Source organism: Alnus glutinosa, chromosome 1 (assembly GCF_958979055.1).
Source record: "Alnus glutinosa chromosome 1, dhAlnGlut1.1, whole genome shotgun sequence".
Classification (NCBI taxonomy): domain Eukaryota; kingdom Viridiplantae; phylum Streptophyta; class Magnoliopsida; order Fagales; family Betulaceae; genus Alnus; species Alnus glutinosa.
Window position 1 is genome coordinate 3,105,080 of NC_084886.1, and position 17,233 is coordinate 3,122,312.

The following is a 17,233-nucleotide window of genomic DNA, read 5'->3' on the forward strand; positions in this document are numbered from 1 at the left end:
AAAGCAGAGAGCCAGAAATGGCAGGTGTGACTTGGGACAAACGCAATGACCAAACACAACACACACGTGGCAGCTAAAAGATGGCTGAGGCAACGTGGCGCATACAAATACGGCGGACTTTGAAAGGGAAACAGACAAACAAAACAAACCGGCACCGGCTGTTACGGTTACGTAAGCAATGGAAAACGGCGCTTAACGGAACCTTACGGCAAATGGGCAGTGGCCATGGAATCTGTCATGCGAAAATAATGGCTTATGGAATCCAAAACAGGACGAAACGAACAAAACTCACCACCACTTTCTTTTTCTTTTTTAGAAAAAAAAAAACTAATTGGACTGAAATTCATTAATGGCGACGGATCAAAAGCAATCCTTCTCAACGATTTACAGTCCCAGTACATCTCACACAGACATATATATATGAAACTCGGAAAGCTTTTGAATTTTGGTTTTGCTGTTTGCAGCAGTAATTTTTCTTGTTTCCTTTATAGATTGCTTCGCATATGTTGTAGTCCCAATTCCCATCAGTTTGGGGGCTATTGCCAGTGGTTCCCGTTGTGGATGAGATAGATATGCCTAGGGTTTCCATGAGCACGGTAAGCACAATGAGGATGAGTCTTCGGGGCAGGTTTCTGAAACACTACCGGCGTTGAGATCTGACGGAGGCACATGTCTGCCACCGGCACCGAAAACCTTGTCGTGGAAACGGTGGGACTTTGAGACGCCGAAGACGACGACGACGACGATTTGGATGAAGATGAAGCCGATGGAGGAGGAGAAGGAATGGTTTTTTTGGTGGATTTGGGCAGCGAAAGGAACGCTCTGATCTTCAGAGATGACGGTGGCGATGCCGCTCGGTCGTACTCCTCGATGAGATTAGCGAGGTCCTCATCGGAGGTGATCGATACCAGAGCGTCAAGGTCCTCCGTAGGCAATTGGCAACGAAGGCTCACAGATGCGCCACACAATTCTCCGAGCTTCAATAACAGCTCTGTACCACACATAACCACAATTCACAAATCTCACTCTGAATCATTTCTCGCAATCCACATATTCTCTTCCTCTTAATTATACGTTCAAACTAATAAAAAATCAAACAAAAAAATTAATTTGACTAACCGGCAAACGAAATGGAGCGGTCAACGGCGAGGACACGGGTTTCGCCACCGACGTACCGGAGCTTGCCGTCAGGATAACGGGGGAGGATTTTGCCGCCGTAGCTACAGAGGAATTTGATTGGGGTGGGTTTCAGGGTGTGGAGTGAAGGTCCGACCATGCTTTTCTGTGGCTTGGGTAAAAGACGAATGGCTTCCAGTTTAGAGAACAGAGAGGAGGAGAAGAAGAGAGAGGGCCTCGAAGATGCTTATGGAGTGGCGTCTTCAAGCCTATGTATGGTACCCTTTGCGCCTTATTTATAGAGTTTTTGCTTGAGAGTGGGGAAGGGGGAGGTGGAGGTCAGCTTACGTCACTCAGATTCCTCCGTGGCCCATAGGGGGTTAACAGGTACGGATACCTCCAATATATTTTATAATCTCCCCACTCTTTCGTCTTCAACGGCCTTTCGTTTAATATTTGATTTCGGAGAGATAGCGAGATTTAATAGTCAATTTACTGTTTGGCCCCCGATTTTCTTCCTTTTATTTGTGTTTTTAAATTCATAAAAAATGAGATTGAGATAAATCATAAATCTAAATCTAAGTAATTTAAAAAAGAGTAATGATGTATCATCACTTAAAGATATAATTTTTTGATTTTTTTTTTGATTTTTTAATTTTTTTTAAATAAATTAAGGTTATGGACCACCTTACTACATAAACAAAGTAATAAAAAATTATATGTTTTGGTGATGTTAAACCATTACTCTTTAAGAAATTATGCGCATAGAATAACTATAAAGGTGTAAGTATTTAAACTTAAATCCTTCGTTTGGGTGCTGAAAGAACTTTGAAGGATTTAAAAAGAACTAAAAGTTGTTAAGCACCTAATGATGGGTCGGATCAAATCCATTGAGCGAGTATAAATAACCCATTTTATTTGGCTACTAATCCTGGCCAGTTAGGCTTCTCAACTCACCTCAACGGTTGTATCATCTCGAAACAATAGTTGAGAAATACATGATTCCTCTCATTAGTGATGAAAACTCGGTTACGGTTATTGGTTATTGACTAAAGCTTAAAACCGGATAGTTAGTTAACCACATATGTAATAACCGACAGTTATTGGTTGATAGGAAAATTTTAAAAAAAAAAAATTGAAAAGAACGAAGTAAATAAATCGAAAAATGATAGAAATGGTAAAGAAGAATAAATCGTCAAGAACAAAGTAATAATTCTCCTAGGAACTTGGGCGTACCTGTAATAGATGCCAAATATCTATGCTTTTTTCCCTGCCTCCGTATAAAATTATTTGTAATGGTACATATAATTGAATGTTTTCTGTTAGAAGTGCCTATCATTTGAGGTTAGAGTTGATGAGAAGATAATAAGGGAAATGTTTCACCAATCCTAATAGAGATGAGTTTTGAAAAAAGCTTTGGGCTATTAAAGCTCCTAATTCTTTAAAAATCTTTATTTGGAAAGCTTGTCAAAACTTGCTTCCTACTAAACAAAATTTATTGAGGAAATGAGTGGTGAATGATGATTTGTGCCCTTGCTGCAAAATTCAGGAGGAGTCCATCATCCATGCTTTATGGAATTGTCCTAGTGCTCAAGATGTTTGGGGTTGTGATGGAGCTTGTTTCTTGTCTGTTTAATAGATTGAACGATGAATTATTGAGTTTAATAGTGACTGTTTTTCGTAGCACTTGGCTAAGAATGAATAAAGTGGTTTTTGAGGAGCAATTTTCTTCCTCTTTAATGGTCTTCACATAAGCTTCTAAGTATATTGAGGACTTCCGACCGGTTAAAATGAAGGAACAAATGGTAAGGGCTCAGGTTGACGACACTTTAAATAGTTGTAAATTTGGAAAATTCTTGATTTGGGGTTTGTAAAGGTTAATTGGGATGTCTCTTTCAATTTGAGAGCTAGTGTTGTTGGTTTGGGTTATGTTATTCGGAATGATGAAGGCTTGGTTGTGAGTGCTAAATATTGTGCGTGTAAAGTACAGGCGAATCCTCTGTTGGCATAAGCAATGGTTGCCCATCTTACTATAGATTTTTGTAAGGAAATAGACTTTTTCTAAAGTTGTGTGTAAAGGTGATTCTTTGCATGTGATTAAAGAAATTTGTGATCTAAGATCTCTTTATGTTCGAATTGGGCATTATGTGGAGGCAATTAGACAGAATGCTTCTAGGTTCTTTTCTTGTTTTTGGGTTTATTGTTGTAGAGAAGCTAATGATGTTGCCCATGTTTTAGCTAGAGAGGCTTCTTCAATAAGGATATGCCTCGTTTTATTTTTAATGTTTCTGATAGAGATCTTTTGGTTTCTAGACCGTAATTTGGTCATATTTTATTGAATGATAAATGATTCCGTGTCAAAAAATAAAAAATCTATGCATTTCTAATTAGTCTCAATTACTGATCGACTATATTCTGCATGTTTGGAGCCTTGATTGCTTTTCAAACGCGCAGATCGATGTGCCTTTACAGAATTTGTATCAGTCTTTCTAATATACATATATATATATATTTAACGGGATCTTTCATTTCATAAGAAGCTCGAAGGCAAATACAAAAGTCTGAAAGTAAATAAACCAGTCTTAAAATTTATAACACAAGCCCGAAGGTCGAAGGTAGTGAATAGAGATAAAGAATCTCTAAACACTAAGTCAAGATTAGACATAACTTAAAGCAGTTACCAAAGCAACAAGCAAAAAATTACAAAAACAACACATTTTGGCCCTCTCTTTACAATAAAACACCACCCATCTAAAATTGAGAAGACCTAGTCTAGCTATCAAGTCACCTAAATGCCCAAGTAATTTTCAGCTCATCACAATAATAAACTGTGAAATAAATAAATAATATACATAAAACAAAAACAAAACGCTGAGCCGACAAGTGGAGGACTACCCATCGGCGCGTGTAAGACATGCACCGCACTCCGGCCACCCCTGCTACAGCTGGTCAGCAATCCTTCCCGAAAACACCACCATGTTGGCCTGAAAAGTGAAAAGTAGAAAGTGGAAAGTGCCCTTACGCGCAAAGGAAATCTGAAAAGATTTATTGGTTTAATTTATAGAACATAATAAGAGTTTCATCAAGAGCAATATTTGTTCATCCACAAGGAAATATATCTTTTCATTCATCCACGGGACTACAAGGAAATCTGAAAGGATCTATTAATTGGTTTATAGAATATAATCAGAGTTTTATCACACTTTAATTTTTTTAATTTTAATTTTAATATATATATATACACCTGATTACCGGTTATAACCGAATATATATAATTGTTAAAACCGGTAACGCTTCGGTAAAACCGATTATCAGTTATTTCCAACCGAATACCAAACTGGTTGGCTGATTTTTCGGTTACTGGTTACCAGCCAGTTATAACCGGCCAAATTTAAATCCCTACCTCCCATTACCTATAGAAGGAGAAAAACAAACATTAAAGCAGAAAAAAGAGAAAAATAGAAAGCTACAGCATTAAACAGAAAGTTACATTAAAGCAGTAAGTAATTTTGGTGAACCTAAAACTAATATTTTAATTAAGTTCGTTCATTAAAATAATGTTTAAAATAAAGTAAATTTTGTTTTGCACAAATTACATTTTATAGAAAAAGGAATTATATGTTGTTCAACACAAATTATGTTATTTGTTGAGACTACGTGTTATTTGGTAAAAAACAGAAAAGAGGAAGAAGCAATAAAAATGATTTGTAAATAACAAATATAAATTAAAAGTAATATTATTTAAATATAAAAAAGGTCTCGTTTAAATTTTGTTGTCTTATGCCTCAAAATCTATTGCACTGGCCTTGACACTTACTTTATATCGGTAGACATTACGTGTTTTAAATAACTTCTTAAAAAAAAAAAACCAGGGATGTAAAGAAAACATTTATCTTCTAACGAACGTCAACACTAAACCGTAACCACTCCCATTGCAAAGGTTTATATTGGTCCATGTGTACCCCACGTCTCTATTATTATTTTTATTATTTATTTTTAATTCTACTCACGTCTCTAGTCACATTTAGTCATAATCATACGTAGCAATCTGTATTGCGAGGTATGGGATCCACAACCCAGTTTGTTTGCAAGGGAAGACTGTGAGATGCTACGAGACGCTTCCACGCCGCTAACAGATGTCAGGATACAAGTGGATAGGTGGTTCCTCAGAATGCAATAAAGGTTATTTTATTTTTATTACCTTCGCAGTTTTATGTATTTATTTTATTTTCACTGTTTTTGATTAATTGATTGGGTATTGACCTTGTGGTTCGCCCCTTTTATGGAGAACTGCAAGATCAGGTTCCTTCAGATACCTAATACTCTTATACTCATAACCCAACAAAAGATGGACATTCTCCCGAAATACCTTTTGTTATAGGAATATTATTTGAAAGGATAAATTTCAATTGTCCTTTAATTTAATCTATTAAATTAAAATTTATTTTAAAATTATGTAATTTTTACTTAAATTTTTAATATAGTATATAATTTTCATATGCATTTTTTAAAATACATATGAGAATTATATATTTTTAAAATATATTATTAATTTAATAAATTGAATTGGAATAAATTATTTCTAATTTTTTAAGCTTAAAAATTAATATACATTGAACTTAATAAACTAAAAAAAATAAAAAATAAACGAAAACCAATGGACCTGGCCCCTTGCCCTATATGTAGTTAATAGTGGCAGGGGTGGAACCACATAAAAGCCTCCTAAGCCATCATATTTTCTCCGATAAATTTATTTATTTATTTATTTCAGCTCTAAATGGACAGACAATCCCTAGAGTCCTGTTTTTTTAACCCACAGAGTACTGATTGTACACCTTTGATTTCCCCGCGGCCCCTTCTTCTCTTCATGGATAGAAATCGGAAGTTATTTTATTTCTTTTTATTATTGTCGGGTAGTATAATTTTTACTAAAATTTATTATAAATTTATGAGATAATCTACATTTTATAGAAATGAATATATATCAATGCATGCATATTGCCATGTGACAATTCATATTTTAATGACTAATATGATAATTGTTATATATAAATTGCCATAGATTATCATGTTAGTCTATAAACATTGTAAGTGCAATTTAAACTGCTCTAAGACAAAAAAAAAAAAAAAAAAAAAAAAAAAAAAAAAAAAAACTGCTCTAAGACAATTTATATTTTAGTTACTAACCTGATAAATATCCTGTAGACTACATGTCTGTTTGAAAAAAGAAGAAGAAGAAGTTAAATAACACTTCAAATAAAATAAAATAAAACTTATCATATACTTCTATTCCGTCCGCTTCTGCAACGGAATAGAAACCCGACCAGTTAAAATCAAGCACCTGTCAATATTCTTGTCTATTATCTTACAAGTGTCATTGTACAGTATTTATTTCTGAAGTCCAAATTGGTAGGTATAATTGGTTTCATATTAAACCAAAAATAAAAATCAGATAATGCATATTAAATGCAACAATCGTGTTCTAGATCATCATTATCACATTTTCTTCCTTCAAAATATAAAAATCAAGTGACCGCTACTAACCATTCTGAATCATATATACTAGTGTCATTTCATGATTTCATCATCTCAACCCATTAGTTTAAGGTATTTTTTTTTTTTTAAAAAAAAAAAAACACATTAGTTTAAGGTCGGCTGCTTTTTAAGGATAACTTCTGGGGCATTCAAAACTACTATTCGGGTCATGGTTATCATATTCATTGATTAAGTCACAATCGTCCAAGAGAGCATCTCCTTTGAACATGCCATGGGGTCCTACGTTTGCGACAGCGCTGTATATCCCCACCACACCTGATCTCTCTCTCTCTCTCTCTCTTTAGCGTAATTTTCAAAAGGAGGTGAGAATATCCGGCCATGCACCTTTATCTTCTTATCCTCTCCGAAAAAGAATCATGCACTTTGCTCTCTTCATTCCGCAGACATATGGACTTAATTAAAAGCTATTATAATGTTTTTTATTTAAATTGGATAGGAGATAGTAATACTATACATCACACATTTGTGCTGTCTAATAGTCATTGAATATATATAATTTTTTTTAACCGGGACTTATTTAAAGGGGACACAATTTTTACAAATCAAACTCTAAAAGCTATATGTGTCATTTAAACTATTAAAAAAGCATATAAAAAGCATGTGCAATTAAAAAAATATTTGTTTTTCACTTACAAGGGTCGATTAATATATATATATATATATATATATATATATATATATATATATATATATATATATATATATATATATATATATATATGTCACTGTTAAAAGTTGATTCATAAGAAATTTATGTCCATTAAAAAAAAAAAAAAAAAAAACCTAATTCCAATTGCAGTGATTCTTTGCTAGGAGGTTCCAGCATCACCGCATCATATCATGCCCAAAAAAGTTCTTCGTGGATTTAGCAGCATGTTAGGCAGAGAATAACACAGTCATTCTATCTTTTCCCATCTTCAACTCTTTGTGATGCTGTTCCAAATATGGTGTCGGCTTTCGGTATATTTGGGATTAGAGATGTGGTTAAAATGATCCTGACCTTTCAATCTCTTTTACAACGTGGCAATGGTCCACTTGGACACTAGTGGATAGGATGCTGACACCTCACCGTCAAGGAAGCAGCCACCAAGCTGTGGGGATGATGGAGAGATCAGTCGGTTGTCCATTAGTGGGATTTTTCAAAACCGTGTGAGCCCACACGTGTCAGCAACAAGGCCAATCTTTCTTTAGTTGAACTTTGTGAATTTAGGATCAGAGACGCAGCAAGTTGTGGTGGGAAATGGGAATATGATTGTGTGCTGCACTGCACCCAAGCGTTTGGTACACGTCGACGTTTTCTGGTTTAGTGCATTTCAGATTATGATAGACACCTAAGCCATGGGATTAGACTTTAATTTAGAGCAACAATTATCATAGCCGTGCGATCCAAACTCCACATCCAAACACAAATCATCACCCTTACATATGACCCCCCCGGTTACGCTCGATCAAATGATTCTTGTAGGCTCTCCCTGACCCGAGTGTTGAGAGGTTCATTAATCGCCGTCCGATTAGAATCGTGGTACAAGGGGCCACCGAAAGGAAAATGTATGAGGTCCCGGTCGAGACTTGGTCCAGTGTTCCTGTATTTGGGTTACCAGTGGGGCAATGTGGGCCCTAGCAAACCCTATTAGTTTCCACACGGTGGCAGTGCCAAGTGCCAAGAGTCTAGTACTAGGAGAAAGGATTGATTCTTTCTACATGGGGATTGACTGCATGCCACGTGTAGATCATGCCCCTTAATTTACATGGACCAATTTTTTTTTTTTGAAGCCTTTGGCTAGAATATGCTCACTTTATTCTATACATGTCTACTTTAACGTTGATTTTTGACCTTGATTCCCATTTGGCCAGGAACCGGACATCTAATGGTTCGTTTGGGTATTGAATTTTTAAAATTAGAATTGAATTCTAATTCTATTTACAAATATCGAGGTAAAAAATTGTGTTTGAGTGTTGAATTTTGAGATTAAAAAATATTATATTTTAATGGTAAGAAATAATTAGAAGTTTAAAAAGTTGTGTATAATGATTGGTATTTTAAAAAGTTGTGTGAAATAATAATATAAATAATAATAATTTATTATATATTGATTATTTAATTAAAAAAAATAAATAATTTTTTTTTTTAAAAAAATAATTAAAATCAAAATTAAAAAAAAAAAAAAAAAAAAAAAAAACGAAGCAAAGGGTAGCTGCCAACAGGGGGTGGCCGCGCGCCACCCCCAGAGGAGGTTGGGGGAGGCCGCGCGGCCACCCCTAGTACTCGGGGGAGGCCGCGTGGCCACCCCAAAGGGTCGGGGGTGGCTGCCAGCCAGCAGCCACCCCTTTGTTTTTTTTTTTTTTAATTTCATTTTTTTTTTGATTTAAATTATTAATAGTTTATTATTTAAATGTGAGATCTATGCATTTTTTTGAGTCAACTTTTCCTGTACGTGGGTCCCACCATTAATCTGAAAGATAGTCTTGAGTGGACTCAAAATTCGGGTCAAAATTTAAATTTTTAGGCGGGTAGGTGAGTTTTAGAAAAAATCTGCCAACCATAAATATCTGTGCTTTGAAGGTTTCAAATTTTGAATTAAAATTATAGGAAACCAACAAATTAAAAGTCAAATGTTTTTGTTTGTGAACTCCTAAAGAGTATGGGCGTTGAACTGAAGGTTCAAATTATTAAACTTAAATGAAGGAAACCGACCAAAACAAGAAGACTAGTAGACTTCAGACTCTCGAGCGAGAGTTTTTCTTTCACGATGTTTCCGGTGTAGCCAAATCTTTTTCCATTCCGCAGTACCAATTTGAGGCTGATTCTTATTATATTATTTGGTGGCAATATATGAATGACTTTAAACTTTTTAATTTGAATTAGCAGAGTATAGTTTGACATGCATTTTATAGCGTGCTCTTGCAGTTAGACCTCAAAGCGATCGATTTTTGTGAAAAGCGGAAAGTTGTTAATAACCGGCCTTCAATAACTGTCAGGTGCGGTTAATCACTAATCGGCTTAGTATTTATAGTTGCGGGTAAAAAGAAATAACCGTAACTGCTTGTACACCCTTAAGTCACACCACCTTGATGCTTCTAGTTTGAAGGTGGGGGTGGGAGGCCGCCCATTTGTAAATGAGAATATATAGTCATTAAATATTCCTATTAAAAGTCTATTCCCATGAATAGACAAACCAAATTATGGATCGGAATAATTATTTTTATTATTGGACCTATTCATGTTTATCTGATGTAGGAAGTGTAATATGAACTTACAAATTGTCGTAAGAATAATCACAAATAAATTGAATTGTTTAATGAGTGACATAGTAAGTGTTATATAGACTACCATGTCAATTTATAAATAACTTATAATAATAATAATAATAATAATAAAAATAATATACCCCCCTTACAGTAGTTCTAAAGAAATGAAAAGAATAAAAGCAAAAAACCAATGGGTTGATTCCGCAAATTATTGGGTTTGGCGTGCGTGAATGAGAATTCTTGATACTGTACGTTTTATGCTTAAATATGCTTCCATCTTAAAGAAATATCCGACGAGTTAATTGTATGTTCCATTCCAATATAAAAAAAAAATATATACCTCGATCGTCCAATGTACAAAAGATACCGAATGAGAGGTTGTGTTCTAAGAATATCTTGTAAAACTTTAACATGATTATTGAGCTAATTAATTAACCTAATTATATTCGATACCTAAGAGATCTTGGAAATCAGAAGATTGGGTAGAGAGTCCTTCAAAGGTGAGTTGAGTTTATATCCTTATTCATGTACAGAATCATTCTCAGGACATTTGGACATAACTTAATCATAAAATATTCTTATTCGTCCTCAAGCAAAAATGAAAAATTAATATAAGCATTCTTATTTATCAATCATTACTAATCATTACTTTTGGTGCACCGTACGTATAATAATCTCTCAAGAAGCGGGCCTTCTTCATCTATTTAACCGGCTAATGCAAGCCCATTCTCGGAAAGCCTTAGAGGCTGGCCGGACCCAATCAAACAAAGAAGGACGGGCGCACAAGCACATTGAAAATGGGTTGTGTCTACTGTATCTTAGCCACTACCACCTTGGCTACGGACATCCATTTATTCTCAAGGGCTCAAGAACTTATGCCTAACGGTGTAGGGGCTACAAAGTCAAATCCATTATTCTATAGACCTCTCTCCCTCACCAACAAAGCTCGGGAAAGCGCTCTATGAAAGAGAAGAGAAATGGATCACTCAAGAGTGTGTTTAATTCTGAAATTTTGAAGACAAGTTGAAGATTTTTGGTTGAATTTCGTTGCTGAGTTTTGAGCACTCAGTTTTGTATTTATAGAAGAGTTTGTACATAGAAAACATCAATGCTGAATTACAGGAAAAATATAATTCTAAAGCTATACATTGGAACTATAACAATCTAACTAACTAGATTATAATTCCTAAAATCCTACAGCTGTATATCTCCTAAGATTAAGGTCTTTGAGCAGCTGACAAGTATCTTCCTTGAAGTCAGTGTGGTAACAGTCGTAGCTCACTACCTTTAGGTGGCTGATCTTGTTCTGCAAAGAATGAGTTGGAACATGCTGAGGCGGAAGTGACTCCTCTAACAGCCCCCCTCAAGCTCATGGGGAGTGAAGTGACCATGAGCTTGTCTCGGAGGAAGAGGAAACGAGCAGATGTCAAGCCCTTGGTGAAAATGTCTGCACACTGATCTTCGGTGGAGATGTAGTGAGCAACCAAATCCTTGTGAAGAATTTTCTCTCAAATGAAATGGTAATCTACCTCAATATGCTTGGTGCGAGCGTGAAAGATGGGATTGGAAGCTAATGCAAGAGCACCTAGATTATCACAGTAAAGACGAGGAGGTGTGGTGAGAGGTAGCTGGAGTTCCTTGAACAACATTCTAAGCCAGTACAATTCAGCAGTTGCATATGCCATCAATCGATACTCGGCTTCTGTACTCGATCAAGAGACCACATGTTGCTTCTTGGATTGCCAATAAATCAAACATTGACCAAGAAAAACACCAAAGCCACTAGCTAAGCATCTGTCAAGAGGATCTCCAGCCCAATCTGAGTCACAATAAGCATAAAGATGTAGAGGGCCACGAGTAAACAATAGACCAGAATCAAGGGTTCCTTTGAGATAGCGAATGACCCTTTTGGCAGCAGTGAGATGAGCAGTAGTTGGGCAATGAAGAAACTAACAAAGTTGATTTACAGAATAAGAGATTTTTGGCCTAGTGAGAGTACAATATTGCAAATCTCCAACAATATGCCTATAGAGAGAGGGATCGCTCAAGGGATCACCATCAAACCGGGTGAGTTTCTTGCCAGAAGTGCAGGGTGCAGAATATGGTTTTGCACCTAGCATGTTAACACGCCCAAGCAAGGTAGCGATGTACTTGGCTTGATTGAGGAGAATAGTTTGAGAGTCACAATGAACATGAATTCCAAGAAAATATGAGAGATGGCCAAGATCTTTCAATTTGAATTCTTGCTGCAGGGCCAGAATTAGAGCATTAATTTTGGATAAATGAGTTTCTGTAACAATGATATCGTCCACATAAACAAGCACAAAAATATGAACAGGATGTTGATGGTATATGAACAATGAAGTGTCAACCAAGGAGCCTGTGAACCCGAGAGCCAATAGAGTTTGAGTCAACTTGTGAAACCAGGCTCTTGGTGCTTGTTTTAGAACATAAAGTGCTTTGTGAAGCTTGCAAACATGGTTAGGAAACTGTGGATCAAAAAAGCCAGGTGGCTGTTCCATAAACACTTCCTCTGTGAGAGAGCCATGTAGAAAAGCATTGGATACATCCAGCTGCTTAAAAGGCCAATCAAATTGAAGAGCAAGAGAGAGTAGCAGTCTAATTGTGGCTGGTTTAATAACAGGGCTGGAGGTTTTTGCATAGTCAATGCCATTGTGTTGCTCAAAACCTTTGGCTACCAATCTTGCTTTGTACCTATCAATGGTACCATTTGGTTTCTGCTTGAGTTTGTAGACCCATTTATTGCGGATTACATGCCTATCAATCGGCCTTGGACAAAGAGACCATGTTTGATTCTCTAGAAGAGCAGAAAATTCACTTGACATGGCAGCATACCAGTTGGGATCAGATATGGCCTTGGAAAAGGTAGCTGGTTTAGAAGGTGAAGTGGTAATCATTGCCTTCTAGGGATGTTTAGTAGAGTGTGTTGAATGATAGAGATGAAAGTCTGAAAAATCCTTGGGTTTTGAGTGTCCTGCTTGAGACCGAGTGATGATGTGATGAGTTGGTACAGAAGGTTCTTCAAAGGAGAAAGGTAGAGGATCTTGTTCGGGTCTTAATGACTCTTCTGTTGAGGATAGGTGAGCAGGTTCAGAAGTTGGTGATTCTTCTACTGCAGGACTTGCTGCATCATCAAGGAAAGTGGTAGGGGAGATGGTTTTCGTTGCTGGAATTGAAAAATGAGGTAGGTTTTGTTGTGTATAAGTGGCAGCTGGTAGGTTAGGGGGTGTTGATGGGTTTGACGGTATATCAACAAGAGTGGATTGAGGATTGCTGTCATGAGCAGCATTAATGGAATATAAATCAATGGGAAGTAGAATTGTACCTGGTGGATGAAGAGGGTTTTCTGCAGGGGCAGTGAAATAGGCTTTATCTTGTGCTGGAAAAGTCTGCTCATCAAAAATAACATGCATGGAGATATATATTTGGTTGGAAACATGATCTAAGCATCTGTAACCCTTTCGATTTGAACTATATCCAAGGAAAATGCATTTTGTGCTACGGAATTCAAGTTTGTGCTTAGTATAAGGTCTTAATAAGGGATAACACGCACAACCAAACACTCTTAAGTGTGATAGAGTTGGTTCCTTATTGAAAAGCTTGAGAAAGGGACTAGAGTGCTGTAGAGTGTTGGTGGGCATCCTATTGATGAGATAGACAACAGTGTGACAAGCATCAACCCAAAATTTAGGTGGTAAGTGAGATTGAGCTAGAAGGCTTAAACCAGTTTCAATGATATGCCTATGTTTCCTTTCAACAATTCCATTTTGCTGTGAGGTATGAGGACAAGTAGTTCTATGGAAAATGCCATGGTCTGCCAGGAATTTGGAGAAGGCACTTGAGGTGTATTCACCTCCTCCATCCGTTTGGAATTTTTTGATCTTTTGAGAAAAAAGATTTTCAGTTAAGCATTTGAATTTGACAAACTGTTCTAGAGCATCACATTTGTGCTTTAAAGGAACCAACCAAGTATAACGTGAGAAATCATCCACACATATGATATAAAAATTGTATCCATTAGTAGACAAAACAGTAGAGGTTCAAACATCACTATGAATCAACTCCAAAGGAGCTGAAGTTACACGGTTAGAATCACAAAAAGGAAGCTTCCTACTTTTAGCTAGTTGACATGGAGTACACAAAAGCTGATTGGACTTGGATTTTAGCACAGGAATCTGTTGATGTTTAAGCATAAATTGAAGAACTTGATGGTTGGGATGTCCTAGACGACTATGCCAAACATCTGCAATAGTTTTGATGCCAACCAGAATAACATATCTCCTAGCTTTATTTCTGGAAAACTTCTTTAGCTGCATAGGATAAAGCCCATCTTTACTCTCTGCAGGAGGATCTCCTGGTTTGGTTGTCCTTCACAAGGAAATAAGTATCCATGAGTTTAAAGTGACAGTTGTTATCTTTGCAAAATTTGTTGATGGATTAATAGATTTGCAGAGACTCCAGGGCAATGCAGAATGTTGTTTAGATGAACGATGGAATTAGAGTTAAGAGTTTGGAAGGAAGAAGAACCTGTGTTTTGAATTTGGAGACCATTACCATTTCGAATAGCCACGGTTTCAGTCCCTTGGTATGGTTGCTGCAATGTCAGGTTACTTAAGTCAGTTGTTATGTGATTGTTTGCCCCACTGTCAGCTAGCCACTCATCTTCTTCATGGAGTACAGTGGACTGTCAAACCATAGTAGCCAACTCACTTGGACGGTATTTTCCTTGGAATGAAAAATTCATGCGGTGGAAGCAGTCAAGTGCTTGATGATTATTCCTACCACAGAGTTGACAAGTAACCCGATTAGTGTTAGAGCTATTTGAGGAAGTTGCATTGTTACCTTGAGTTTGAGTCCTTGGAGGACGAAACAGCTTCTTGGCATAAGAAGGCTTTGAGAAATTTTGTGGTCTGCGTTGTGGTTGATAGCCATACTTGGGTCGTTGATAGCCGGACTTTGGCTTGACAGGAGGCTGACTTGGCCTTTGTGAAAGTAAGGCATAATTGGATGCCTCTGCAGTAGCATCTTGGTTCTGATGCTCGAGGAGTTGCTCATAGCTTAACAACTGAGAAAGGAAGGACTCCAAGTCCATTGAGTCATCTTTGTTAGCAAAAGATAAGGAAGTTACAAATGAGTTGTATTGTGGTTTTAATCCTCCCACAATATAAGAGATGAGATCATCATCTCCAATTGGTTTTCCAATAATGGCCAGTTGATCTACCGGCATTTTGGCAGAGCGCACAAACTCAGAACATCCTTTGTTGCCTTGGCGCAACATTTGCAATTGACGCCACATTTGATTGATGCGGGATCGAGATGGATTTGCATAATGATTCGCCAATGCACTCCACACTTGTTTTTAAGTGGTTATACCATAGATGGTAGGAACTACCTTTTCAGTTAAGGTAGCAATGAATCAGCTAAGTATAAACGGGTCTTTTCTCTCCCAAGTGGTATATTCAGGGTTAAGAGAGAGAGATTCCTTATATGCAGAACTGCCTGCAGCAGTGGGAAGAAACTTTGGTGGGCATGGCTTCGAACCATCAACAATGCCCATCAAGCCATAGGTTTTCAAGATAGGCTGGAACTGGAATTCCCATGCTAGGTAGTTATGATCATCAAGTTTTGTAGGAGCAAGGTGAGTAATGTTGGGCAAGGTGAAGGTGGAGGAATTGGAGTTGTTGGATTCTGTCATTTAGTTGTGTTCGTGTGAACCGAGAGGCTTTGATACCATGAAATTGTGAAAACAAGTTGAAGATTTTTGGTTGAATTTCGTGCTGATTTTTTAGCACTCAGTTCTGTATTTATAGAAGAGTTTGTACATAGAAAACATCAATGTTGAATTACAGGAAAAATATAAGTCTAAAGCTATACATTGGAACTATAACAATCTAACTAACTAGATTACAATTCCTGAAATCCTCCAGCTGTATATCTCCTGAGATTAAGGTCTTTGAGCAGCTGACAAGTATCTTCCTTGAAGTCAGGGTGGTAGCAGCCGTAGCTCACTAGCTTTAGGTGGCTGATCTTGTTCTGCAGAGGATGAGTTGGAACATGTTGAGGTGGAAGTGACTCCTCTAACAAATTCTAGCCACACACTTTCATTCTTCTACTTTCTTTAAGATGAAATCTAGATAACTTTGGACCCCCGACAAGATACTTTGTCATTAACCTTCTTTTTCTTTGCTTGTAGTCTCGATTAAAGGTTTGAAATAAGATCAACTGATAATTCAACTTTCATCTCTATAGCTTTCAGAAAAATGGCTTGCATATTAAAGTAAATACATTAAATTATGATAACTTGAATTTTAGAATTTCCAATTGTGAATAAAGATTTGATCCAGTTGATATATGAAGCAGATCTGGATTCAGATAGACCTCAATCCAGTTAAGATCCAACCTGTTTCCGGTCCTACAAGGTCCAATTACGGTCTAAACTCCAGGTCCATACTTGGCCTAAAAGCACCTTCTGTGGGTGAACGCGTAAACATGCTGACATACGACTAGAACTAGTGGGCTAGGCTTACTTTTGGGCTCGGAGCTCGGCCCATTTGGAGCTAATTACATCTAAAACACAATGTTATCAGCCTATCACAAGGGAGAGAAAATTCTTCCTCCCTCTGTTTACTTTTTTAAAAAACAATCAACTTTAAAACATTATAACTTTATATCACATCAATAATTTTTTATTACTATTTAAATAAAAAAATTCTCTACAATACAAAATCTTTTCACTTTCCCATACAATTTCTTTTTACTTTATATCATATCTATCACTTCTTACTACTACCCTCAACTCACACTCCCTTACCAAACAAGGCCAATAATATTGTATGCCTGTCATGAAAACTGCATCGTTTAGGGAGAGAAAATGAAAAAAGAACAATTATTTCCTTTGCATCAACCCTACCACTGTCCTTCTATTTGCATTGATGAATAGATTTTGCCAAACTAGTATACCATTAGATGAATCCTCTTGAAATGGTGAGAATTTGAAAATTAAATGCACTGGGTTGAAATGATGGGAGTTTTCGTCCAAAATCCTTCATCTTCTTTCCCTTGCATTCTCACCTCTTTCTTTTCTCTTATTGAAAAACTTAGATTTTCTTCCTTTAATCACGCAACCATAAAAAAATCTTATTAGTTTCGACAAGCTAAACTGAGCAGAGCCGAGTACTCGATTGGTGCTCAGCTGAGGACCATTGCCTTGACCCGATAAGCCGAGTTCGAACATAACTCCAAACGTCTATGTGATTCAGCAAAGCTGAATCCAAACATAGAGCTCGACACC

General features: G+C 36.7%; 1 protein-coding gene across 1 annotated transcript; it reads right to left on the reverse strand.

Moving 5' to 3' along the window:
• Nucleotides 1-275: 275 nt before the first annotated feature.
• On the reverse strand, nucleotides 276-1,400 carry LOC133866025 (protein PAL OF QUIRKY-like). The gene is made up of 2 exons (XM_062302593.1): nucleotides 1,120-1,400; nucleotides 276-991 (listed from the first exon to the last, which is right to left on the reverse strand). Exons 1-2 carry the CDS (start codon nucleotides 1,274-1,276, stop codon nucleotides 537-539), a joined length of 612 nt encoding a protein of 203 aa, XP_062158577.1. The 5' UTR covers nucleotides 1,277-1,400; the 3' UTR covers nucleotides 276-536.
• Nucleotides 1,401-17,233: the final 15,833 nt, after the last annotated feature.